Here is a 25,743-nt window from a genome sequence, read left to right as displayed (position 1 = left end):
AAAAGCGCTTAGCAAAGCTTTTTGTAAAGGGAATGTCTTGGGTTACATGTGTAACCCTTGTTCCCTGAAAAAAGTGGAACGAGATGCTGTGCTTCTTTGCCGCTAGCCTTTTATTTATAGCCTGGCCACAGGTGGCTCTAATGAGCTCACCAGCCGAGGCTATTAATACCGGTCATTGTTCATTGACGTGTTACACACATATTCACAGCTGGTCACAATGCAGGATTGTTCCCAAAAGCACTTAGCAAAGGGCAGCATTTCGTTCCGCTTTTTTCAGGGAACAAGGGTTACACATGTAACACGAGACGTTTCTTTTGGTATTTTGGACATTAATATCTGCTGAAACAAATTCTTTTTTTTTTATCTCTGTGTAGTGTTTAAGAAAATGTTATTCTGGAGGCATGAGGTGTCAAGCAAGTGTAAAATGTCAAGCACACATTTTGCAGCAAATATTAAATTAAATACAAATATTAAAATAAATGAGAATACATTAATATAGCCTACAAACTGAAAGCACTGTAAATCTCTATCAGAAAATTTGATGATACACAAGTCAAGAATACAGCCATCCAATGTGAACTTGAAATCACCATGCACATTTTCATTCATAAGGTTTACAATGTAGTAATATTGGCTTCACAGACACATCATTGCTTTATAATTTTATATATGTTAATTTAAATATCACTTAAATATCACTTCGCCCAGCATGTGGCGTCCGCCATCCCATTTTCCCCTATCCATGTTCAGAGGAGGAGAGTGTATAAAAGCTTCCCAAGCAGCTGTATTAGAAACCTCATCACAGTGGAAGTAACTCAAATAAATTTTTTTTTTAGAAATCTCTACTTAATAATGAAAAAAAATCAAATATAAAAAAGTTTGTTAGATTTACACTGCGAAATAAGGAGCGAAAGCATCTTCAGCCTGTGAAAAGTGTCCATTAAAATGTGCAGTCAAAAATGTGCTGTACGTCCTGTACACTCACTGAGCACTTTATTAAGAACACTATATGAACACTGGGTTGTGGCTCCCTTTGCTCTCAAAACAGCCTCAATTCTTCATAGTATGGATTACACAAGATGTTGGAAACATTGCTTTGAGATTGTGGTCCATGTTGACATGATTGCATTACACAATTTCTGCAGATTTGTCAGCTGCACATTCATGCTACAAATCTCCCATTCTCCCACATCCCAAATGTGTTCTATTGGATTCAGATCCAGTGACTGGGAAGGCCAATGAAGAACAGTGAACAAATTGTCATGTTCATGGAACCAGTTTGAAATGCCTTTTGTTTTGTGACATGGTGCATTATCGATGATTGATTGGTATTAACTAGGCCCAAAGTGTGCCAAGAAAACTTTCCCTACATCATTACACCACAGCCCCCAGCCTGGACAGTTGACATAAGGCAGGGGTGTGGTCCATGGATTTCTGCCCATGGAATAATTCTTAACTAACCATTAGCAATAATCCCAAGATTTAATCCAATATAAGGTACAACAAAAATCTAAAAGTATGGTTCCAATTACAACCAGTAATGTTTCTACAGCCTGTTTCTGCCTACAGAAGACATTTTAAGGTTCATTATTGGTGCTTTAAAGAACCCAGAAACGAAAATGCACATTTTAAGAACATTAAGATTGTGCATAGTACAGGTACAGAGCCAATGAAATGCAGTTGCTTTCACATATCACAACTAATCTTGGGTCAGAGCACAAGGTCAGCCATGAAACAGCATCCCTGGAGCAGATAGGGTCAAGGGCCTTGCTCAAGGGCCCAACGGTGGTATCTTGGCGTGCTGGGGCTTGAACCCCCGACCTTTCGGTCAGTAACCCAGAGCTTTAACCGCTGAGGTGCCTGAGGTGTTGCAACTAAGCATTAAACAACTTTTATTTTGAAAGAGTGTAAGTCTGGTGAGAAAAGGTTGTGGTAATTTTAGGACTAGGAACAGTTTAAGTTCTTTGATTAAGATTGCTTAATCACAGTAATCATCCACTGCTGAAATTGGTTTCCTTTGTTTACCCCCAAACTCAAGGAATAAACACTGTAAAGAGGAAACGTCCCCTTATTTATATTTCAGGTTTGCAACAGAATGTTGATGAAGATGTTTTCTGTCTAACGTTCAAAGACGATTTCAAATCCATTGGGTTTCAGAGCTTGAATAAAAGTGGTGTTAATAAAAAAAGAAATCATAATCTTGAAACCTGACTCTCTTTCTGAAATTAACCAAGTCTTAAAACTTAATATAAGCATTTAATCCTTTTCAAAGTCACAACAAAATCTCTATTTAAAAGCCATTATTTTACTGTTGCATATTCTCTGATTACAGCGGCTGTTTAGCTTGGCTTTGGTTTTTGGAAAAAACTTTTTCAGTTTTAAAATGAGATGACTGATGCATGTGTTGAAATTAAACCCAAGTGAACTTGGTGTTACCTGAACTTTAGATTATAAAATGTACTGGCTATCACTTTGATCGGTCCTTTTTGTATTTCAAATAGTTTTCATCTCAGGGGTTGGGTGATAGGCATTGATGTATCTCAGTATTTACTGTGTTCTCCATTCTTGACACTGACCTCTGAACTTGTCAAAAAGGAGAATGAAGAACAGGCTTAAAACAATAACAAATTATTTCAGCATGGGAGTATTTTCTGTTACACACAATAACTTGGACATGGAAAACCTATGCAAACCTATTGGGCAAGCTCTGTGAATATGGAACAACCTTTTTATTACTACATTTTATATTCATGATATAGTGAAATACTTTAACTCTTTTTGTAACATCTATCTTGGCAAATAGTTTAGAAGCTTTAGCTGCCAGAAAAACTCTTGATATATTAATGATGTTAAAGAAAACAACAAACAAATGCAGCATTACCATTAATCAACCTTTAAGTGAACTTTTTTATGTGGAGGGGGGCCCTTGGAGATACCTGCCCCAGGGCCTTTGCAAGTCAAAATCCGTCCCTGCCTTTAAGGACATATTCACTTGATGCAATTGCAGCAATCCCACTGGAATTTAGATAATGGAATCATAAAGGTCTTGCAGAGAGAACAATGTTTCTATGTAATTACTTTTCAAAAGAAAGTAAAATATGGCAAATAATACTGTCTATAACAGAATTCCTCTCAAGTAAATGTCTATACATCTGAGTGAGCTAAAAGACATATTTGTATAATTATTTATTATAAATGTAAAATAAATGTAAACAAAATGAACAAATAAAAAACAAATATATTTATTTATTTGATTGTATCTTTGTTGACATTTGTTTGTGTATTATTGTATAACAGTCGCTGCATGTCTGGCAGACATCTCGGCCTGGATGAAGGAACACCACCTGCAACTCAACCCAGCCAAGACCGAACTCCTTGTCTTTCCAGCCAACCCTGCTGTTGAACACAACATCACTGTGCAGCTGGGTTCAGCTACAGTATCGCCTTCCAAAACGGTCAGAAATCTAGGGGTAACCATCGATAACAAGCTAAATTTCACAGACCACATCTCAAGATGCAAGATCATGTAGATTTACACTCAATATCAGGAAAATAAGACATTTCCTCTCTGAACATGCCACACAACTGCTCGTTCAGTCACTTGTCATAACTAGACTGGACTACTGTAACGCTCTCATTGCAGGCCTTCCTGCATGTGCAATTAGACATCTGCAAATGATCCAGAATGCAGCAGCACGTCTGGTCTTTAATGAATCTAAGAGAGCACATGTTACACCACTCTTTGTCTCTCTCCACTGGCTGCCGGTTGATGCACATATTAAATTCAAGGCTCTGATGCTGGCATACAAAACAGTCACTGGGTCTGCTCCAGCATACCTAAAATCAATTATGCAGATCTACACTCCCGCCAGAAGCCTGTGGTCGGCTAAGGAACGTCGCCTTGTTGTGCCAACACAAAAAGGCCCAAAACACTTTTCCGGACTCTCAGTTTCATCATACCACGTTGGTGGAATGACCTTCCCTACTCCATCCGTGAAGCTGACTCACTCTCTGTCTTCAAAAAACGGCTAAAATCTTTTCCAAGAGCACTTAACCAGTCACTAAAAAAAAAAAACATTGTTGCACTTAAATCTGTTTTGAATGCTATTCTGATGCTAGCAGAACTTTGTAGTATGACACTTTTCGTACAAATGTCTCCTTAAGATGATACACTTATGTTTTCCTTTTTTGTAAGTCCCTTTGGATAAAAGTGTCTGCCAAATGAATAAATGTAAATGTATAATAAATCCTATGACTCTGTATGGGCATTTTAAAGGAATATTCAGGTTTCAATTCAAGATAAGCTCAAGCAACAGCATTTGTGGCATAATGTTGATTACCATAGAAAGTTTAGACTCGTGCCTCCTTTTCTTTAAAAAAAAAAAAAGCACAAATCTGGGTTACAGTGTGGCACTTATACTGGAAGTGAATGGGGCCAATCTGTAAATGTTAAAATACTCACTGTTTCAAAATTAAAGCCAATAGATATAAACAACATGCGTGTTAACAGGATTTTGGTGTGATAAAATCCTTTGCTAACCTTTTCTGTGCAAAGTTACAGCCAATTTTACAACTTCATGCCATGAGGATGTAATGTCAACAAACCCTAAAACCATGATGTTAGCCAGAGGGGAACTTGCCCCTGTCTGGTTTCTCCCAAGGTTATGTTTCTCCATTAATCAACATCTTATGGAGTTTTGTGTTCCTTGCCGCAGTCGCCTTCAGCTTGCTCACTGGGGTTATTAATACAATTATTATTTAGTTACTTATTTTTAAACACGATTAACAATCGTATTTTATCTAATTACACAATGATGATTCATCGACATTATAGACATTACAGTTTTATCGTCTGTTAATGCAGATCTTCTGTAAAGCTACTTTGAAATGATATGTGTTGTGAAAGGCGCTATTGACTTGACTTAAAACCCCAAACAACTATAAAAATTATGATTGAAATAACTTTACAGCTCAAATAATACATGAGTTTTAATTAAAGAATTAATGTAAGTGTTTTTATAAAATTATAAGCTTCTATCTGTTCTAAGTGGCTCACTATAACCTCAATTTCTAAAAAGGAAGGACGAATTGATATACGTTTATGTGGTAATCGACATTATGCCACAAATGCTGTCGATTGAGCTTAACTTGTATTGAACCCAGAATATTCTGTTAAGGTTTAGGAGAACTTGGACTATTTTCCCCCTTTTTATATTCATCCTTGTGACCATGGTGAAATGTATGATATTATCTGTAATTTGAGACTTTCAAGTACTTTATTAAGGCCACCCAGAGAGTGAATGTATACTGGATTGGACCAGGCTGTCAACCATATGGTCTTTAAACTGTTCTAGATTAGGGGAGGCACTGACAGGAGATTTCCTTCTTTCTGAGGCTTTCTAGTCACACTCAATAACCTTTTCCATCTCTTTTATTTATGAGAGAAAAAAAATACTTTATATTACAATTATATTACATAATATATATTTATATTACAAAAGTAACCCAGGTCACACATGCATTTTCATGCCTCTCTAGCACAGCTAGGTTTATGTGGAGTACATTAATTCAATTATTCAGATTATATCACCACCTTAAATTAGTGTAGAGCAGATAACATAGCATGAAGGCAGCTAAAAGATTTTATGTACAGTATGCTGAGTGCCAATAGCAATCCTTGTAGACTGGACTGGCTAAATTGTATCTTCAGCAAAACTAAATGGTTACTCCATATCCTTTCCATTATTGCTGTTTTTGTGTATATAGCTCATCACAAATTTGCTTTGTACAAAAAATGGAGAGAACTCAATGTTTTGACATATTTAAAACATGTCAGATAATTGTCTATTAAGTCAGAGGAAAAATGTATACACATTTCTTCCCAGTGATGTGTTTAAAGTCTTAAGACTCTATTTACAGCATGTCTGCATTCAGTGCCTTTATAGACTTTGATGTCAGCCCTAAGAGTCTTCTAATGTCCCATCTGAAACAGGACATCGGGAAATTAAAGGCTATGTGGGTCTGTACTATGAGGGCATGTATTACAAGAAAATCAGACACTTAACCATTTATTTCACTTAATTGAATTGTTATTACTAAATTTAAGTGTTGTTCTCTGTGATGTCTATTGCTAAGCATAGAAAATACTTATTTTAATGTAACATATGTTGCACTGAAATATTTATTTGTTGTAGCGATTGAAGTTGAGACAGTCACAATGTCGGGGAAAAACTGCTTTATTAAATAAAAGCAGGCAACAGTACAAAACAAGGGCAAATCCAGTGAAGAGTAGTCAAGGGGAGCGTGAGGTCGAAGCCGGGGAATCGGAGAATATAAAAGGGGCAAATCCAAAGAGAGAGGTCGTGGAAAGCGTAGGGTCAAAGCCGGGGTAATCAGAAACAGCGAGACGGGACTAGAGGGAGCAAAAGACAGGGGAACAAGGGGAGCTGGCAAGCTAAAAGGTAAACGAGAGGAGTTTCAGAACTAGACGAGACTAGCGGGGGGCAAAGACACGGGAAACTAAATACAATAACCAACACCCGTGAAACGGATGTGCTGTGGTATTTATAGGGGAAGGTGCAGGTGTAAACAATTAAAGGTGATGAGACGAGTGCAGGTGAAACGATTAAAGGGGTGATTGAGACGAGTGCAGGTGGTCATAATGTTCTGGCCATAGGAGCGTGCATGTGAGCCCGAGGAGAGAGACCTGCTAACGAGCTGGAGATCTCGAAGGAGCAAAACGAGCGTGAGCTCGAGGGGGGCGGAACGAGCGTGTGAGCTCGAGGGGGCGGAATGAGCGTGCGAGCTTGAGGAGTGAGTGTGTGTGCGACGAAGCGGGGATGGGACAGAGGAGCGGGGTTTGTGACATTTGTGCGACCTATGTCATGGCCAGTAAGCAGTACTTCAATCTCAAGAGATAAGTGTTAAGGTTATATGGAAACTGGTATCTTTTGGCTCTTTACTGTCTATAATAATCAAAGTAAGAAATAAAGAAGAGAAAAAAATCTCAACCTTCTGTAGTTCTTCTTTCTTACAAACAAGCTTATCAGATGAAACCATCTGGATCGTGATGAAATATCTTCAAAAGAAAGAAAAAACAAGTCCAGACAGACTTGATGAACATTTTTCCTAACACTAGGTGTCAGTCAGGCTGCCTTTAAAATGTAATTTTATGGCCTTGAAAGTACACTGCCTGGCCAAAAAACAAAAAAGGTCACTGTTTGGATTAAATAAGCAGATACTTAAGAGCCTATGACTGGATCGTTAATGCAGTGATTAATATGTTTCAGCTGGCAATAATTATTTTAACCATAACAGTTGGAGTGTGTAGCTTTTCATTTCGGATGATGTATCCCATGTCGGAAGACGTATCCCATGGTCATGGAAAAGATGTTACTGTGTTTCAGAAGGGGCAAACTATTGGGCTGTATCAAGCATAGAAAACAGCTAAGGAGGTTGCTGAACTCACTGGAATTGTGTTAAGAACTGTCCAACACATTATTAAAACCTGGAAGGATAGTGGTGAACTATCGTAGAAGAAATGTGGTCAGAAACATATCCTGAATGATTGGAATCAGTGTTTTTGTAGGCTATAGAATATTTGGTCCATTTAAATCCATTAATCTCCAAGACTGTTTTATCTAAAAACGACAAGCCAACTGCCAAGTACTCTAAATATTATTCCCTCTATTGCTCAGGGCTTATTTTTGGGAGTTTTTCTTTGACCAGTAGTTTTTAAATAAAATATTTAATCCATGTTTTTAATTTGAATATTTGGTCACTTTAAAGAAACCAAATAGCCTATTTAAAAACTCCCAAATAAAGGTTCCCCCCAAAAATAAACCTTGTGCAATATGGAATAATAAAATGGGTAATTTGCAGTTTGTTTAACATCTTTAGGTAAAACAGTCTTGGGAGTTTAATGGTTAAAGGGGCCAAATATTCTATTTATAAACAGGGATTAAATATTATTTTTAAAAACTCTCAAATAAAAATTCCCCCCAAAATAAGCCTTGTGCAACAGGGAATAATAAACTGAGTAATTTGCAGTTGATTTGACATCGTTAGGTCAAGTGGTCTTGAAGTTTAATGTGTATGAACCCGAATATCTAACGAATGTCAAACATAAAACTAACTTTACAACAGTGTTGGTACTGCAGAAACACTGGTATCGTTACATCTATTTGATTTTAGTACTGACTTCGTACCAAAGTATCGGTACTTTTGACAGCAATAATTCAAGTATATAGGCCATGTTCAGTCAAAGAGTGTTTTGTTAAGTGTTGAAAGTATCATCTGGGAAAAGAATGTTATCAGATTTCAGTTTTATTCACTTTAATTTGGCTATTAATTAAACTGAATTTTAGGAACTGCAACAGCAGCTGAACATAAGTAGGCCTGTAATATTTCCACATGACCAACATTTATGACTGCAGTGCTCGGCTTATTACTAGTTAATTACTGGAAGAGGACAGCATCACATCCCATCTCTGTAAATTCTGCTTTGCATAATGCTCAAGGGGGAAGTTTTCAGAATTTCTATAATTATTTGAACGCATTGCACATTCATAGGTGAAAGCGGTGGATTTTCCCAAATGAAGTTCTGCTACGCGCCATTGGCTCCGTAAATGACGCGTCATGACGACATGGGGCACGCCCACCTGATCCGGAAGTACAGCGGGCTCGCGGGTTTGTTTTGATGTCATTAAAACGCGCTATGGCGTGTCGGGCTCGCGCCTTATTTATTTAAACCAAGTTGTCAGCCCCCTATTAATTAGTCTTTTTCGGTCATGCTTCATTTTATTTCGGCGATAGACCCCGAGAAGTACACGTAACAATAATAACTCAAGAAAGAAGCGCACATTTTCGAAGCAGAAGAAGCCTATAATGAAGAATAGACCAACATTTTTAGCCATACACCCGACAAGCTGAATTCAATGATCAGTCGTTAAACATCAATTATGGATTTTACAGCTCTTGAACTCGATGCTGTTAAATTTGCCAAATCAGCTGTACTGCACGACCAGCAGGGAAAATACAATGAAGCCGTTTTTTTCTACAAGGTAAGATGTATCAAAGTTTATGGCATGAGAGCTAAAGATAATCTTGTTTTGTTAACCTTCCTAAAAAAATGCTCTCTGATGTAACTACAGTACACGAGTTTTTTTTAATTCGGCTACCATAAAAATAAATCATTATCCACTTTCATATTGTACATACATTTATATTTTGTCATACTCTGTGTCTTTTGGTTCTTTTTAGGAGGCTGCCCAAGCTCTCATCTATGCAGGTATGGCTGGATCCAAACTAGAGAACATTCAAGACAAGGTGAACGAGTACCTGGACAGAGTACAGACTCTACTCAGCGCTGGTCAGTATGACATCAACGTCAGAAAGCTGTTTTCATCTGTTGTTACTCTGTATCAGATTCACACCCTTTTGAGATTCAACCAGTTGTCATTAATTTGATTCACAAGGTTTGAAATTTTGTCCACCACTCTTCTTCTCTGTGGTCAGAGAAGGTGAAACCTCCTCCTCCTCCCTGTTGTAGAAGGAAAGAGGGAGAAATTACACTCATATTTTCCACAGCCCAAACTTTAGAAATGCTTAGGCCTACATAGATCAGATCATATTTGAAAGTGGTATAACTACTTCAGTATTAGTTAATTGCAAATAAAAGGAATAGTTCAACCAAAAATGAAATTTCTCTCATCATTTACCCTCATGCCATCGCAGATGTGTTTGACTTTTTTTCTTCTGCAGAACACAAACGACTATTATTAGAAGAACATTTCAGCTCTGTAGGTCCTCACAATGCAAGTGACTGGGTACTAAAAATGTTCAGCTCCAAAAGTATTTAAAGGCAGTATAAAAGTAATCCATAAGACTCCAGTGGTTAAATCAATATCTTCTGAAGCGATATGATAGGTGTGGGTGAGAATCAGATCAATATTTAAGTCCTTTTTTATTATCAATCTCCAATTTCACATTGTTCTTTTGTTTTTGGCAACTCATATTCTTTGTGCATATCCCCACCTACTGGGCGTGGAGGAGAATTTATAGTAAAAAAGGAATTAAATATTGATGTTTCTCTCACAAACACCTATAATATTACTTCTGAAGACCTGGATTAAACCACTGGAGTTTTATGGATGACTTTTATGCTGCCTTTATGTGCTTTTGGAGCTTCAAAAATGTGGTACCCTTTCATTTGCATTATGTGTATTTTACAGTGCTGTAAATATTCTTCTAAAAATCTTTGTGTTCAGCAAAAGTAAGAAAGCATACACATATGGGATGGCATGATGGGTAGTAAATGATGAGAGAATTTTCATTTTTGGGTGAACTATTCCTTTAATGCGGTTAGACAACAGATTTAAAAAAAATTATAATTTTGCCCTTCACCTGCCATTCCCTACTAAATGTAGACTAATCTTCTTCCTCCTACCTCATTCTATTGTATACTGCAATTTGACAGCCATGACAACAAAAGCCATTTTTCTTCTGTGGCCCTAAAAGATTCAAGTTCATGGTCATCATTTACTCACCCACTTGTTTGCAAATTGGTATGACTTTCTTCTGTGGAACACAAAAAAGATGTCAGGCAGAATGTTAGACTCAGTCACCATTCACTTTGATTGCATCTTTTCTTTTTCATGCAATTAAAGTGAATGGTGACTGAGGCTAACATTCTGCCTAACATCTCCTTTTGTGTTCCACTGAAGAAAGTTATATAGATTTGGAACATGAGGGTGAGTACATATTGACAGAATTTTCATTTTTGGGTGAGCTATCCCTTTAAGGTTCTGTTGATCACTGTATATCACTGATCTATAAATTTATTAATCAGTGCTGGATACACATACTGTAAGCCAAAACCATCAGCCCACTGATTGACTTCTCTCTTATCAGTTCAAGCACAGAGCAGTGACCCTCTGAAGAGCAAGCATCAGTTGGATCTCGAGAGGTCATACTTCCTGGTGACACAGGCTTTTGAAGAGGATGAGAAGGAAAACACTGATGAAGCTATTGAGCTCTACACTCAGGCTGTGGAGTTGTGTATTCAAGCAGTGAGTCTTTACATAAAGGGCAAAGTCGGACATTAGAACTTTATATAACTACATGATTATATAACTAACTATATAATTGCATTGAATTGACTATACTGTATTAACTCGAACAGTAATGTAATTACTGTAATTAATGTAATAGTTGCCAGTCTTTGCCACATGTGGTGGTGTTTATCTGGTTGTTTGGTCTGGTTTTAGATCTCTGACTGACAGTTATATGGGCTCCTCTGGTAATCAGAAACGGAGCCACAACTGAAAACTAGTAACTCTTACTCTCTTCCACACAGACCAATGAGACGTCAGATCAAGCACTACAGGGCAAACTGAAGCAGCTTGCTCGGCAGGCACTGGACAGGTGCTTCTCTGTTTATTATACTAAGTTGTAAAAAGCAGGCATAAATGAAACCACTTAAGGGGAAGTGTTTTATTTTATGTTTAATGTCAAAAATACTTTTATCCCAAATAATGCATTGAAAGGGATATTTTGCTTAAAATAAATCTTGTCATCATGTACTCACCCTAATTTTATTCCATACTTCTATGACTTTCTTTCTTCTGTGGAATACAAAATGAGATGTTAGGCAGAATGATATTCTCAATCACCATTCACTTTCATTGTATGGAAAAATGATTCAATGTAAGTGAAAGGAAACACTGTGAAGAAATTCCACACTTCATCTTTCAGTTACTTCTCTAACATATACTAATATCTTCTACATTTTATCCTGTTATTCAGTCTTCTCTGCACTCTCATCATCAATATGATGCACATTTTACCCATTATCCTTTGTAATTAATTTACTTTTCCTCATTCAGGGCAGAGGGATTGAAAGATTCTCTTAGTAAACCTGCAAACCAGGACAAGCCCATTTCATCCGCACCCAAAGTCCCTGATCAAGTGAGGCAGTTCCTGCCACTAGGCCCAGACTTCTCCCTGCATGACAAAGCTCAGTCGATTCGAGCAGTGCAGTCCTGTGAACCGCAGGGGCAACGCTACACAACGGAGGAGATAGAGGTGCTCAGGTAGGCTCAGAGGAGTGAAACTTTCAGCAGGTGCAAAAGAGGCATAAAGCACCAAAAAATGTAAATTCTGTCATTTACTCCCCCTCATGTTTTTCCAAACCTGTATAATTTTCTTTCTTCCATGGAACACAGGAGATGTTAGATACATTGTTATGGACAGACAGTCTCAGCCACCATTCACTTTCTCCATGTTAAAAAAGTGAATGGTAACTGAGACTGTCTGTCCATCTCAATGGTAACTGAGAATACAAAGTCTGCCTTACATCTCCTTTTGAGTTCCACAGAAGAAAATATGTCACAATATGAGAGTGAGTAAATGATGACAGAATGTAAATTTTTGTGTGAACTATCCCTTTAAAGGAAATGGGATTATGTCTACAAAGAAAACAGTGCAAGACAGGGAAAAGATCAGTAAAATCAACATGATATATTTGCTAAAGGCAATTTGGTTGATTTACTGAAATGTAATATGTTTCCCCCCATGGTTAATTAATTATAACATTTTTGTGTTTATAAGGAAAACCTCCAAGATAAATGGAATTGAATATGTTCCATTCATGAGTGTTGACCTGAGGGAACGTTTCGCTTTTCCTGTTCCGTTCTCGTGAGTTTTTATTACATTTTTTTCTATTTTCTATTTATACTGCACATATGCAGCTGTTGATTTGTAAATTCCCTCAGCTGTATTTTGTTTTCACTCATCTGAAAACTGTAGTCCTGTAACACTCTTTGAAATGTTGCAATGCATCATGGAAAGGTCTGTGACATAGTGATGTTTATACATAGCGACAAATGTGGAAAACTGGCTCTGTCGCCGAAGCAGAAAGCCATATTCTCACGCTGGGTTCGGCCAAATGACATCTGCAATAACCCCACCATGATCTTCACTGTGTCCAGCTTCAGCATCAAGCAGGTCACATTTCATGCATCTCTATACTAAGTGCACCGCTCAAAAACTTTAAGCTATGGAAATCAGTTAAAGCTGAAGTGTAGCTTCTCTGCCAAGAAATACAAAAATAATAATTGTTTTATTACTAGTTTCTCAAACCTCCCCCAATCTCCCACTGGTTGGACAAACAGAGAGTCTCACCCCAAACTCAGGCTATTCGTTTAGCCATTGTTGCTGTGTTGAGCAATGTTTTGAAAGTGACAAAGAGCCACAGTGTTTATATTTTAGGGGGAATCAACCTACAAATGGCTCAGTTGTCTCTGCATATTAAGCTGGGATAAGATAAATTATTTGAACATCGAAAAAATAACACTCAGCTTTAGCAGAGAAAGGTCAGACTTTACTAGTAAATATTGCTTATTGTTCAGAGCAGTTTTGACTGCGGTTTTTCCATACATTAAGCTCAGTGTTACTCTGTCAGCTTACGTAAATGTTCTTTTGTATATTTGTTTTTGCAGACGGTTGTGTCAGACTGTTCCTTCGTTGCCTCATTGGCCATTAGCGCAGCATATGAGAGACGCTACAACAAAAAGTTAATCACAAGGTACGGCGGGTGTGCCAGACCCCCATGTTTACTCAGCCAGTTTGACTCATGTTTTAAACTAACCCTTGGGTCATCTATCCACCTGCTGGGTTCCTCATCAGTGAATCAGTTTACGATTGTTTAATATCTTGTGTCATTTGTACTGGGGCAAAAATGTTCTAAAAAATGTTATAAATTCCTGAAGCAGTGGGTTACAGATGAGTTGAAGATGCAGTATTGTTTGTAAACCTCAACACTTATGAGTCATTAATGTGGAAAAAAAAACATGTATTCAAAACTGCTAATAAGTAATAGTTGTAACAAGAACAATAGAAGTCAATGGGATATCCCCACCATTATATAATAACAAACATGTGTATGGGTTTTTGTCTAGTATCATCTACCCACAGAACAGGAAAGGAGAGCCAGAATATAACCCCTGTGGGAAGTACATGGTGAAGCTACACATTAATGGCGTCCAAAGGAAGGTAATCAACGTTTTATCTGTTGCTTTCATCATAGTTTGCAGATAAATTGGTTTTCCAGACTGTATTGTTATAGTTAAGGTGTTTGTGTCCCTTGTCAGGTGATCATTGATGATTTCCTCCCGGTGGATCGTAACGGCGAGCTGCTGTGCTCTTACTCCAGTAATCGCAATGAACTTTGGGTATCACTTATCGAGAAGGCATACATGAAGGTCATGGGAGGATATGACTTTCCTGGCTCCAACTCTGTAAGTGGCTCCTCAAGCCAGATGTGCGTGGTACTTTTATGTATTTACAGAGTCATAGTGTATATTGACCACCATTTGTTGTTAATTTGCAGAATATTGATTTGCACGCACTCACAGGCTGGATCCCAGAACGTATCGCCATGCACTCAGACAATCAGTCCTTTAACAAAGACGACACTTTCCGCATGCTTTTCCAGAGGTAAGCATGCAGAATATTTCAGCTCTCTGGGTCCAAGCAATGCAAGTGAATGGTGCCGAAATTTTGATGACCTAAAATGCACATAAACACAGCATAAATGTAGTCCATACTACTCCAGTAGTTAAATCTATGTCTTCAGAAGCGATATGATAAGTATGGGTGAGAAACAGATCAAAAGGATCAAGTAATTTTTTACTAAAACTCTCCACTTTCACTTTCTTTTACATACTTCTTTGTTTTTGTTGATTTGTATTCTTGCATATCACCGTCTACTGTCAGGGAGGAGAATTTATGGTAAAAATGGTGAATTAAATATTGATCTGAATTAACCTCACCTGTCATATAACTTCAGAATGACATGGATTTAACCACTGGAGTATTATGGATTACTTTTAGGCTGACTTTATGTCATTGGAGCTTAAAAATATTGGCACCCATTTACTTGCATAATAAGGAACCCTCAGAGATGAGATATTCTTCTCAAAATCTTTTTGTGTTCAGCAGAAGAAAGAAAGTCAGACACACCTGGGATGGTATGGGGGTTAATGAGTTAATGATGAGAGAGTTTTCATTTTTGGGTGAACTATCCCTTTAATATGGCTTTTGACAGTTTGCCTGCCTTACTTTTGGGCATTGATAGTCTGTATGTTTGTTTTGTTATGCATTGTCACAGGTTTCACAGAGGAGATGTTCTCATCACCACAGCAACAGGGGTCATGACTGAGGAGGAGGGGGAGAGGTGGGGCTTAGTGCCCACACATGCATATGCTGTCCTAGACATCAGAGAACACAAGGTAAAATTTGTAACCCACTTCCATGATGCACAGTATTGTTCAGTTACACATTTTCACAATAAATTAAGCTCACACATGTACTGCATTCTGATTGTACCTCATTTTTATACACCGCAGTAAAGTCTACCTTCAAAAGTGGGCCAGTTTCTAAAGCCACTACAGTCTTATTAGGATTATTTAGGATTTATTATTTCTTACATTTGCAAGGTATTATGGCTACCAAATTTACAATGCAAATTCCTGCTATTCACATTAGAGGTCAACCGATAGTGGATTTTGCCGATACCAATAATTAAGGTGGTGGAAAGGTCGATTACCGATTAATCGGGCGGTAGTTTTTAAAATGTATTTATAGAATGTAAAAAAAAAAATCGTATTCTCTCTTTACTATGCCTGGCTCAGACAAAGATTACTATATAAATATAAAATCCAATATGCAGTTTATTGTTTAAACAAAATTCCCAAAATAACCAGGGAAAAAAAAAGATTTGGTGCATTACGCAGGACTTTTAAATATAAACAAGAGTATTCTTATTTTGAAATCACAAACTTATGAAAAGAATATCGGCAACTATTGCCATAGATTTTTGCAGATAACGATGGTTCCTAAAAGCAACTATCGCCACCGATTAATTGGTAAAACCGATATATCGGTCTACCTCTAATTCACATTGCTTAATTCATTAATTTCATATCCATACAAAATATTGGCTCCTGAAACTGTAATGATTGTTGGGACATTTGCTGGAATATAAATTTAGAGGCTTCTTGGAACTTTAATTGTATAATGGTATCTTGATTGTTCTTGCAACGTCATCTGCTCCTCGTTCTCTCAGGGTAAACGCTTCCTCCAACTGAAGAACCCGTGGAGTCATCTCAGATGGAAAGGTCGCTATAGTGAACGTGACGAAAAGAACTGGACACCAGATCTTCTGAAATACCTCAATTTTGACCCTAAAACAGCACAGAAGTTTGACAACGGTAAGCAAACGCTAAACTACATTGAACACGACAAACCGGCAAACAAGAAGAAAAGTGCTTATTCACCTTGTGTTTTTCTTTAAGGGGTATTTTGGATCATCTGGGAAGACCTGTGCCAGTATTATGATGTCATCTACCTGAGCTGGAATCCAACTCTGTTCAAAGAATCCTCATGTATCCACAGGTCCGTCTCATAGTTATTACATCATCTTGTATATAGTGTCTATTTTTATCTCTCTGTCATGCCTGATGGTCTTCTCATCAGATAATAAGAAATTGGTCATGTGCTACGGTTTGTTATTGCAGTAGCTGGGATGGGAAACAAGGACCAGTGAAGGATGTCTACAGCTTAGCCAATAATCCTCAGTACAAACTGGAGGTGAACTGTCCTCAAGGGGGCACTGCTGTATGGGTGCTACTCACAAGACATATCACTGACAAGGTATGGCAGCAAATTAGTGTGGTGTAATTCTCGCAGTGCACTACAATCAGATTGAGGGTACTTATTTACTAGTTTGTAATAAGCAATTTAGATATAAAAAAAAACAATGAAAATTGAATCTATTAATTAATTAGTTTTCTCATTCACTCTCAAGGATGACTTTGCTCAAAACCGGGAGTTTATCACTTTAGTCGTTTACAAGACTGATGGAAAGAAAGTGTATTATCCAGGTAAATAACCACAAATTCTGGTGTGTCTTTGAGGCATTAAAGTTGTCAAATATATTACATCAATTTTATTTGACTTCTTATAATTCATTATTATTATTTTTGCTTTTGGTTTGTTTGTAGCTGAGCCTCCACCCTACATTGATGGCATCAGGATCAACAGCCCTCACTACCTGACCAAAATCAAACTGGCAAGTCCTGGAACTCACACTTTTACACTGGTTGTCTCTCAGTATGAAAAACAAAACACCATCAACTACACACTAAGGGTAAGATTACAATCAATGTTTGTGTCCATACAAGTGAGTGCTTGTGTTTAGGTCTCATTCTGGTATATTTTAGATTTTTTATCTTTATTATGATGCTAATATTTACATGTGAATGAATAGTCCTTATTCATATTATTTGTTGTCCTGTGACTATATCCTTTCCAGGTCTACTCAGTGTGCAAGTTAAATTTCTCCAAAATTCCAACGCCCTTCATCCACACCAAAAGAGTGAGTCCACATCTTTACACTTACATTGTTATTGGTGGTTATTATTATTATTACAGCTATTTCCAGAGGGATAAACATCTCCCTCTTTGCTATTTGCCTGTGTGTAGATAAATGGCCAGTGGAAGGGTGCCAGTGCCGGGGGTTGTGGAAATTATAGAGATACCTACAAGAACAACCCCATATACCAGTTTAACCTGGAGAAATCAGGCCCTCTGCTCATTGAACTTCGTGGCTCAAGGTCAGACTGATAGTTATTTTACTCCACACAACCAGAGGGCACATTTCACTCATGTTCCATCAATGTTGAAACGTTTCAAAGGTTGCTTCTTGTTTTGCAAAAAGTCTTCATATGCAACATAATACTCCCTACCCCAAACTCTAGCCTTGAGGTGTATCATATAGTTAAGAAAATGTGGTGTAATATTTTCAAACCTTTGTAAGATGTCAATTTTATTTTCATTAATAACACATTGTCATGGAATAACAGTTTAAGATGATTTATTATTTTTTTTAGTGCAGCAGAAACCATTATTCTACTAAACAAAGTTCACAAAGTCAGCCAGTGTCAAGGGAACTTAACTTCTCTTTTTCTAAATATAGTCTAGGGGTTTTCAAATTGGGGTTCTGGGACACCCAGGGGGCCGCAAGAGGTTGCAATAAATTTAAGAGAAAGAAAAAAAAAAGTGTACAAATTTTGACATTAACATTTAATTCTGAATTTATTAGATTCATTACAAATATTTTATTGTATTGACAGCCAAAGCAAGAAATAAAACCAGAAATAAAAATAATGTATTATATTATTCGTTAAGAGTTGTAATTCATTATTCTCTGTAAAGCTGTTTTTAATCGGTATTTTCGTTTTTGGTATACTTTTAAAAATGTATTTATATAGGGCTTTTCACAATTAATATAATTATTTTAAATGTATTATTTTCTATTATTTGGATTAAATTCATTTAAATATTTCTCTTCAGGTTTATACATCTAACATTACTCAAACATAAGAAAGATACACTTTCAATTTAAGGAGTAACTATTTAAATTTATTTTGGCTTTATTACAGTAACGATATAAAAGCTAATTATTTAACTTTGCAAACAAGTCTTTATAATATCATATTTACTAATTTTATCACACAGGGGGTCCCTGGCAAGGGGATCATCAAATTTGGGGATCCTTAACATGAAAATGTTTTAAGACCCCTGAAACAGTCATTATTATACACTATTCCAATGCCAGCAATTTCTTATAATATATTTGTTATAGTTTGTCTGGATATTGCATTGCCTATGACATTTTCTTTATGGTTTTGTGCCTAAAATAATAAATGCATACCCTTTCAAAAATTGATATTAATATATGATTTGAAGGTTTTTAAGAGAATAGGGTTTTATGATATCAACACTGAGAGCATGAAATTCTACAAAGATTAGCTAAGCTTCGGTGTAGTATCTAGTATAGAGTATGCTTGACTAGGTAATTGGTTAGCTTGCCAACCCTGTGAAAGACATACAGTATGTTTAATTTGACCTTTTGTTGCTTCAGTAATATAATGTGATGTGTTTGCTTTTCAGACATTTATTGATGTAGTTTGCTGGTTAAGACTTCAGAACACCCTCACATAGGTTCTTTCTTTGGGCAAACTGAATCGTTTAGGTGTCACAAGTTTTGAAAAGGCTTAGAATTTCATTTCACACCAGGAATAACATGGACAGGGCAATCCTGTGTAACCATTCCACCTCGGAAGAAACACCTCCACACTCTTTCTGCTGAAGTGTGTGGGAGTGTATACTCTGTGATGAAAGGATGTCTGATGCAGCGTGTTTTCTGCGAATATGAATGAGTTTGTCTTTCTCTCTGCAGGCAGTACAGTGTGGGCTTTGAGGTGGTGACCGTATCTACAGCGGGGGATCCTGGATCCTCAGGTTCTCAAAAGAGAGGCAGCGGAGATTACAGGTAAAGCAAATATGATCTATGTGATCAAGAAAACCAGAGATAACAGAAGCTGACCTTTAAAGCAGAGCTCAACACAAATATAGTTGCATAAATTGTTCATCACAGTGTGTGTCTGTTATTTAAAGATGAAAGTGTTTTTACAAAATACTCCATTCAAAAGATTGAGGTATTGTACTGTCACATAACTACATTTTCTCTGCACTTAGATGTGGTTTCTGTTATATGGAGGTGGAGTTCCTCCCTGCTGGCATTTACAATGTCATCCCCACCACCTTCCTGCCCAAACAGGAAGGCCCGTTTTTCCTGGACATCAGCAGTGTAACTCCACTGCGGGTATCTCAGCTACAATAAGGACACGATCCTACTGAAAAATTGCCTGTATCAGCAGCCAACAAGTTTAAGAGCCGCCCTCCTGAGGATGCTTTAGCACTCATCTCTCCCTAAGGCATGGACATGCTTGTTTACAAAAACAAATGTGCACGACCCACAGATGGTACCTGACAGTGCCATATGCCATATTTTTCATGACTGCTCTGACTCCTGTGCTGTTGCAGTGCCATGCTTGGAGGAAGTGTGTTCAATCAGCCAAAAGCACACTCCTCTAAGACCTGCGGTCCAAAGTTACAATCAGAGAGGATGGTGAGAGTACACTAAACCTTTTACTCAGGAGACTGCAATACAAAAGGGACTTCACATCATTGTATGTTAATGATGTCTACTGGAAGAGTAGCAAAAGATCAGAGGAGTCTGTGTTGTGCACAGATTTCTCTGTCACCATACTAAGGGCTCTTCTTCTGGTCTGTCAAGTGATGTCAAGGTAGAATGAATTTTAGAGGGCTTCTCTCTTCTGTGGGCACCGAATCAGTGTGCTTTTATCGAAGAATGTATACACATCCATCTGGTGCACCCATAAGCATGTTGGTCAAATTATATTCTGCTATAGAAATGTTATTGGGTTTTTTTTTTTTTTTTCATTATGTGTAACAAAATAAAAGCCCAAATTGTTTGTCACTATCTACCAGCACAGTACTGTATGTCTTCAGATGATGGTGATGAACTGGAAGTTTGCACATTGTAAATGGACACGTGATTGTTGAGGATGTTCCTTTTTGGGGCTTGTGCAAATGATTGTTGAAGTTCTTCCTCTTCACATGCTTTTTGGTTGTCATTCATATGCTAAAATATATTTATTGAGATTAAAATATAGGTGTATGTGTTATCAGGCATTTTCCCACCACAATTACCTCATTAGGAGTCATAGGGCTGAGCAGCATTATACTGAAAATTCACACGTTACATGTAACACGTTATACTGAAATTCCTGATGTCATAACTAAAATTTGTAAACATGACAATGTGGCAAGCTGATTCGCTCTTATGCATTGTTTAGTGACATCATGGCTGGAGAGTCACTATTAATCGGCACTCATAAAGTGTTCATTTTAAATCAAATTCAGAACCCAAAGAGACTCATTTATTGTATTTCATACATCATATAACCATGTAATTAAAAGAGAGAAGCGAGGAGAGAAGGGTGATCTGAGATCTTAAAGAAATAGTCCAGGTTAAATACAAGTTTAGCTAAAACAAAACATGTGTACACAAAAAAAGTAGTGTGTGTACACTGAAATGCACTTACAATAGAAGTCTATGGAACCCATTATGGAACAAATTATTTTCTGTGGTAATCGACAGCATGCCACAGATGTTATTGATAGAGCTTTATTATTTAAAAAAATTGATAGAGCTTTATTATTTAAAAAAATATTCCGGGTTCAATACATCTCAAGATCAGTCAAACAATGCTTGTGGCATAATGTTAATTACCATGAAAAATAATGTTGATTTGGGCCTTCTAGGTTACAGTGAGGCACTTAAAATTGAAGTGAATGGGGACAATGTTTGGAGAGTTTAAATGCAGAAATGTGAAACTTATAATTTTATATAAGCAACTACATTAATTCTTCTGTCAAATCTCATGCATCATTTGAGCATTAAAGTAATTTTTACAATCGTTTTAGGGTTTGTTGACATTACATTGTCATGACAACGAAGTTGTAAAATTGTTTATATCTTTACACCGAAAAGGTTAACAAGTGATTTTATCACACTAAAATCATATTTACACACATTGTTTACATCTTGTGTCTATACTTTTAAAACAGCCAGTATTTTAACCATTATGGATTGGCCCCATTCACTTCCATTGTAAGTGCTTCACTGCAATCCAGATTATATTATTTTTATTTCTTTTAAGAAAAGGAGGGATGTCAAACTTAATTTTTGTGGTAATCAATATTATGCCACAAATGCTGTCAAATGAGCTTAACTAGTACTTAACCCTGGATATTCTTTAAACCAAAAATATACATTTTAATTTGTAAGTCTTTTTTTAATAAAATTGTCTGCTAAATGTAAATGTAAGATAGTCACTGCTAAAAGTGATTATTACACTTGACAATCAATAATGCAGAAGATATCATTTTATTGAAGTCTGAAAACAATTACACAAGCTCTGTAAAACAACAAAAGACTAAATGCCATAAATCACTTAAAATACTGGTATAGGATTTATTTTCTTATCCTCAGCTCTCAAAATAGCAACAGACCAAAGACAGAACAATCTGGAAAAGGAGGTGAAGAACATTTGAGAAGGCAAGAAAAAAGATAAGACACAAGGTCATATACAAACACCATATTGTCTATCTACTGACTAGAACTAAGGCTGTGCTGTTCATCTCTAAATCCAGCAGCAACTACTGTACATAGAAGCTTGATGGAACTTTCAATAAGTGTCCTTCTCATCAGTGCACCAGTCCACCACTTAGACCAGCCAAATCTGTGGTTCCCCATAAAACTGAATCCAACGAGCTAATTATGCTCCTTTCCGAACCACTCCATGTTCCATTTTATTTAAAGTGCACAGACGGTGTGAATCTGCATCTATTGCTCTTTTTCAATGCATATATTAAAAACAATTGAAGATGGTCTTAACATGGAGATAAAAATGGGGTGGCATGCACACTGTCCAGCCATGTAGGAAAGCTCACGCATTTGGCTTGCGGAGGGACAAAAATAAAAAGCTGAAAACAGCCGGTATGGATGGGGCAGCCCCTCGCTAAATCTGCAGCGGTCACAGTTGAGGATGTAACCTGTTATGCAGGTGGTTGGCTTCACTTCCCCATAACTCACTGTTGCAGCAAATAAAAGCTGAAGTTTTAAGTTCCTTAAAAAATCCTTTTTGAAGGTGGATACTTCTTTTTGTCTGTAATGGGCATGCCGACGTGTCTGAGCTCCAGGCTAAAGCGAGAGCATGCACAGGTGTCCTAGCTATACAGTAACTCAAACTGTTGTAACATTATACCGCCACACAAATGTCTCTGTACACAGTATATTTACCGGTCTATGACACTGTTACAACAGACTCTGATGACAACGAGTGGCATAAATCTATAGTATTTCTGATCTGTTGTTTTTATGTGTTTCATAAAGCTCTCACAAACAAAGACAAGTGCCTCTTGCTCAAGTGCTTAAAACTTTTGTGACCTCCAAACTCCTTTCACACCTCCAACATATTGTCTCTTCACACTATATCACATCGGGAATGTGTGGGGATGTTATGATGGTCTTGAAACTCACGATACGTAGTGATTTTTGTCTCTGCAGCACATCGTGTCACAGTGCTTTTCAAACACCCATCAGATCAGGTGACAGATCAATCCAAAAGTTGGCAGAACATTCTAGACAGTGAGAGGAATGGACTGAGATGATTCTGGTGAAGGAGAGTATGGGTGGTGGCCAAGGCCTCTCGCTAACGCACATGGCATGTGGATGAATGCATCAATGTCATGTAGCAGCTACTTTTGTCACATCCCGTCGAGCACCAGTGTGCTTGGGAGGGGTGCTGAGCCAGACTGAGAGGGTCTCAGTCAGCGTTTTTTCTGCTTTCCGTCCGGCTGAGTTTTAGAGCTAGTAGACGGAAACGGCTATCCAGCCTAAAGGTTGTTTTGGTGCTGCTGATGCTGTTATTATTGAGAACGTTGTCTAGTTCAGACTCTGCTCCTTCTGCTCGGTCACCTGTGTGAGAAAACAAGTATAAAACAGCTAAGTAGAATTTTTTTTTTCATATTATTTATTTATTTATTTTTTATATTAGATGGACTGTGATAAAAGCTTTAAAGGAACAGTTCACTCAAAAGACAGAAATTCTGTCATTATTTAACCCTCATGTTGTTCCAAACCTGTATGCTGCTATTTTTCAATTAAATACAAAAGGAGAACTCTTTTGTATTCAACAACAGTTCATTGTGACCATGTCTATCAAGCTCCAGAAAGGACAAAAAAACATTAAAATTATCATAAAATCGTACCTTGTACAACTAATGTGCTATATTCCAAGTCTTCTGAATTCATATGATAGTTTGTTATGAGAAACAGATGAAAATTAAAGTTGTTATTCTCTGTTGTGTCCGGTTTGACATGATGCTTGGTCATCAATATTATGGAATCAACAGTAATAGTTTAAAAAAAAATACAATGCAATTAATGTATAAAGTTTTGGAGCAAAATTGGAATTTTCATTTATTGGTGAACTATTTCTTTAAGATGGAATGTATAAGGCATACTTCAGTACAAAACAAACCACAGAACCGAAAAAAAGAGAAAAAATCAAACCAAACCATTAAAACAAATCAAACCAAAACACAACAACAAATATACAGTATGCCTTAATTTCTGTAATCAAATGTACACCGTGAAAAGTCTTAAATACAATGAATTCCACCAAAGAATCATTTGTCTTGTTTTTATTTTTGTTCTGGCAGAGCCACCCAGCTATCCATCACTGAGATTAATGCACCCACCCAGAGGGCACAGGTGCAAGCAGGAAGGAAACTAAGAAAAATGACATTGTCTCACAGCAGAAACGAGAGCAAGAGCCTGAATGCAATCTCTCACCCGCACATGCAGCCTTATTTGGGTTCCATCCATCAACACAAATGCATCCAAGAATATCTCACCTCTCTCTAGATCGCACTCTGGGGAGGAGGCCCCGCTGCATTCACTACGGGGGCCCAGGATGGGAGACATCAGGCTGAAGTCAGACAATGAGACAGTGCTGGGCAGATCCAGACTGCAGGGACGAGAGGAAGGGGTGGGGGAATAGGAGGATGGAGAGGAAGAGGAAGATGAAGAGAAGGGGCAGGCAAAGTCCAGAGGACTGTTTTGTCCAGAACTGAAGCTACTGGTAGAATGAGTCTCAGAGTCTTCCTCAGACATGGCACTGGTGCTGCAGTTTTCATCCTCATATGAGCCAGACACCACTACAGGAAGACAAAGAGAAAAAAAATCAGCTTAGAAAATAAGTTCTGTGCCACCGCTGTCACCACAAGAAATTGCAAAAATAATGTTTTTTGTACTGAATTAAACATGCTAATATTAAGTCACATCACATGACAAACTTAGTCATGTGTAAGCAGTTTGCTAGTATTCCAGTCCAAACATATTTCATGAACTATGAAACATGCAGTTTACCAAGTTCGCATGATTCTGGTCAACTGCCATAGTACCATCACAATGGCCAGAACAGCAAGCTTGTTTACGCCATAATGATTTGGACAAAAACAGGTGCCATTTAGAACATATATACAGTATATCTGATCTATTCTATATGATGAGTGAGCTTTTGTGACATTTTAAGTTAATGTTCAGCTCTAACAAGTCTGCATTTAAAAGCATCCCATTGGCTGCCCTTTAATTGACGCTGGGCTCATAAATGCTGATCAGATACAGAACAGGCTCTTATCGGTTTCTGCTCTTTACTGCTCAATCCACCCTTTACAAATCACACGCATCTGCCCACCCATCTGCGGGGGGCAATTAGCATTGCAGTGAAAAACATCAAAATATCCAGTGTCTCAAACAAAACAAAAAAGTAATCATTTAATCACCCTCATGCTGTTCCAAACTCGTATTACTGTCTTATACAGAACACTAACGATACATTTATGTTCCTGCCACAGCTGTATTGAAAAGTTGCACCAGTATTTTCATTTCAAATTCTCCTTATTCCAAGAAAGAAATTCATTTCAAATTCTCCATGCTCTCAGTGTTTTTTTTAAGTGTGATTTGTTTTCCTAATAAAAAAGAATGTTGGTGTTTAGTTGTGTCAACGTGCTTTCAACAACCAACCGCCTTCAAAAACGTAAAATGTTAAGTTGTCATTGTTTCAACTTGTTTTTCAGTAATATCAGTTGAATCAACTACATTCAGTGTCACGTAACTACGCCTCATTTACAGTGAGATCTTTCACAAATGTTGTCCTAACAAGCTTAACAAAGTTGTCTAAA

At 37.3% G+C, this 25,743-nt stretch overlaps 2 protein-coding genes across 3 annotated transcripts in view; one reads left to right on the top strand and one right to left on the bottom strand.

Annotated features, from left to right (window-relative positions):
* The first annotated feature begins 8,664 nt into the window (after positions 1-8,664).
* On the top strand, positions 8,665-21,459 carry LOC127657996 (calpain-7-like). Its single transcript, XM_052147046.1, has 21 exons — positions 8,665-9,062; positions 9,262-9,370; positions 10,912-11,069; positions 11,357-11,424; positions 11,886-12,092; positions 12,610-12,696; positions 12,879-13,005; positions 13,500-13,585; positions 13,959-14,052; positions 14,151-14,297; positions 14,390-14,496; positions 15,170-15,290; positions 16,127-16,271; positions 16,356-16,455; positions 16,578-16,713; positions 16,868-16,943; positions 17,064-17,209; positions 17,375-17,437; positions 17,545-17,675; positions 19,304-19,396; positions 19,603-21,459. The coding sequence occupies exons 1-21, from the start codon at positions 8,961-8,963 to the stop codon at positions 19,745-19,747; spliced, it is 2,448 nt and encodes an 815-aa protein (XP_052003006.1). The 5' UTR covers positions 8,665-8,960; the 3' UTR covers positions 19,748-21,459.
* A 410-nt stretch (positions 21,460-21,869) lies between these two features.
* The window catches only part of LOC127658022 (SH3 domain-binding protein 5-like), a 28,638-nt gene continuing 24,764 nt past the window's right edge, over positions 21,870-25,743 (bottom strand). For both annotated transcript variants that reach the window (XM_052147089.1, XM_052147090.1), the window contains exons 8-9: positions 24,415-24,717; positions 21,870-23,473 (exon numbers count right to left, since the gene is read on the bottom strand). In XM_052147089.1, the coding sequence (XP_052003049.1) occupies positions 23,322-23,473; positions 24,415-24,717 (455 nt within the window). In that variant the 3' untranslated portion in view covers positions 21,870-23,321. The remainder of the gene's footprint in view (positions 23,474-24,414; positions 24,718-25,743) is intronic.

The sequence above is a fragment of the Xyrauchen texanus genome, chromosome 17, assembly GCF_025860055.1.
Source record: "Xyrauchen texanus isolate HMW12.3.18 chromosome 17, RBS_HiC_50CHRs, whole genome shotgun sequence".
Classification (NCBI taxonomy): domain Eukaryota; kingdom Metazoa; phylum Chordata; class Actinopteri; order Cypriniformes; family Catostomidae; genus Xyrauchen; species Xyrauchen texanus.
The sequence above is the reverse complement of the archived record's forward strand: the minus strand, read 5'-3'. Positions and strand labels throughout refer to the sequence as shown.

What these genes read in the sequence shown, in the direction of transcription:
- LOC127657996 (XM_052147046.1), top strand. Translation starts at nt 8,961, where the DNA reads ATGGATTTTACAGCTCTTGAACTCGATGCTGTTAAATTTGCCAAATCA. An exon ending in GAGGAGATAGAGGTGCTCAG is followed by an intron (nt 12,093 to 12,609) that starts GTAGGCTCAGAG and finishes TGTGTTTATAAG; the next exon opens with GAAAACCTCCAAGATAAATG. An exon ending in TAGACATCAGAGAACACAAG is followed by an intron (nt 15,291 to 16,126) that starts GTAAAATTTGTA and finishes TCGTTCTCTCAG; the next exon opens with GGTAAACGCTTCCTCCAACT.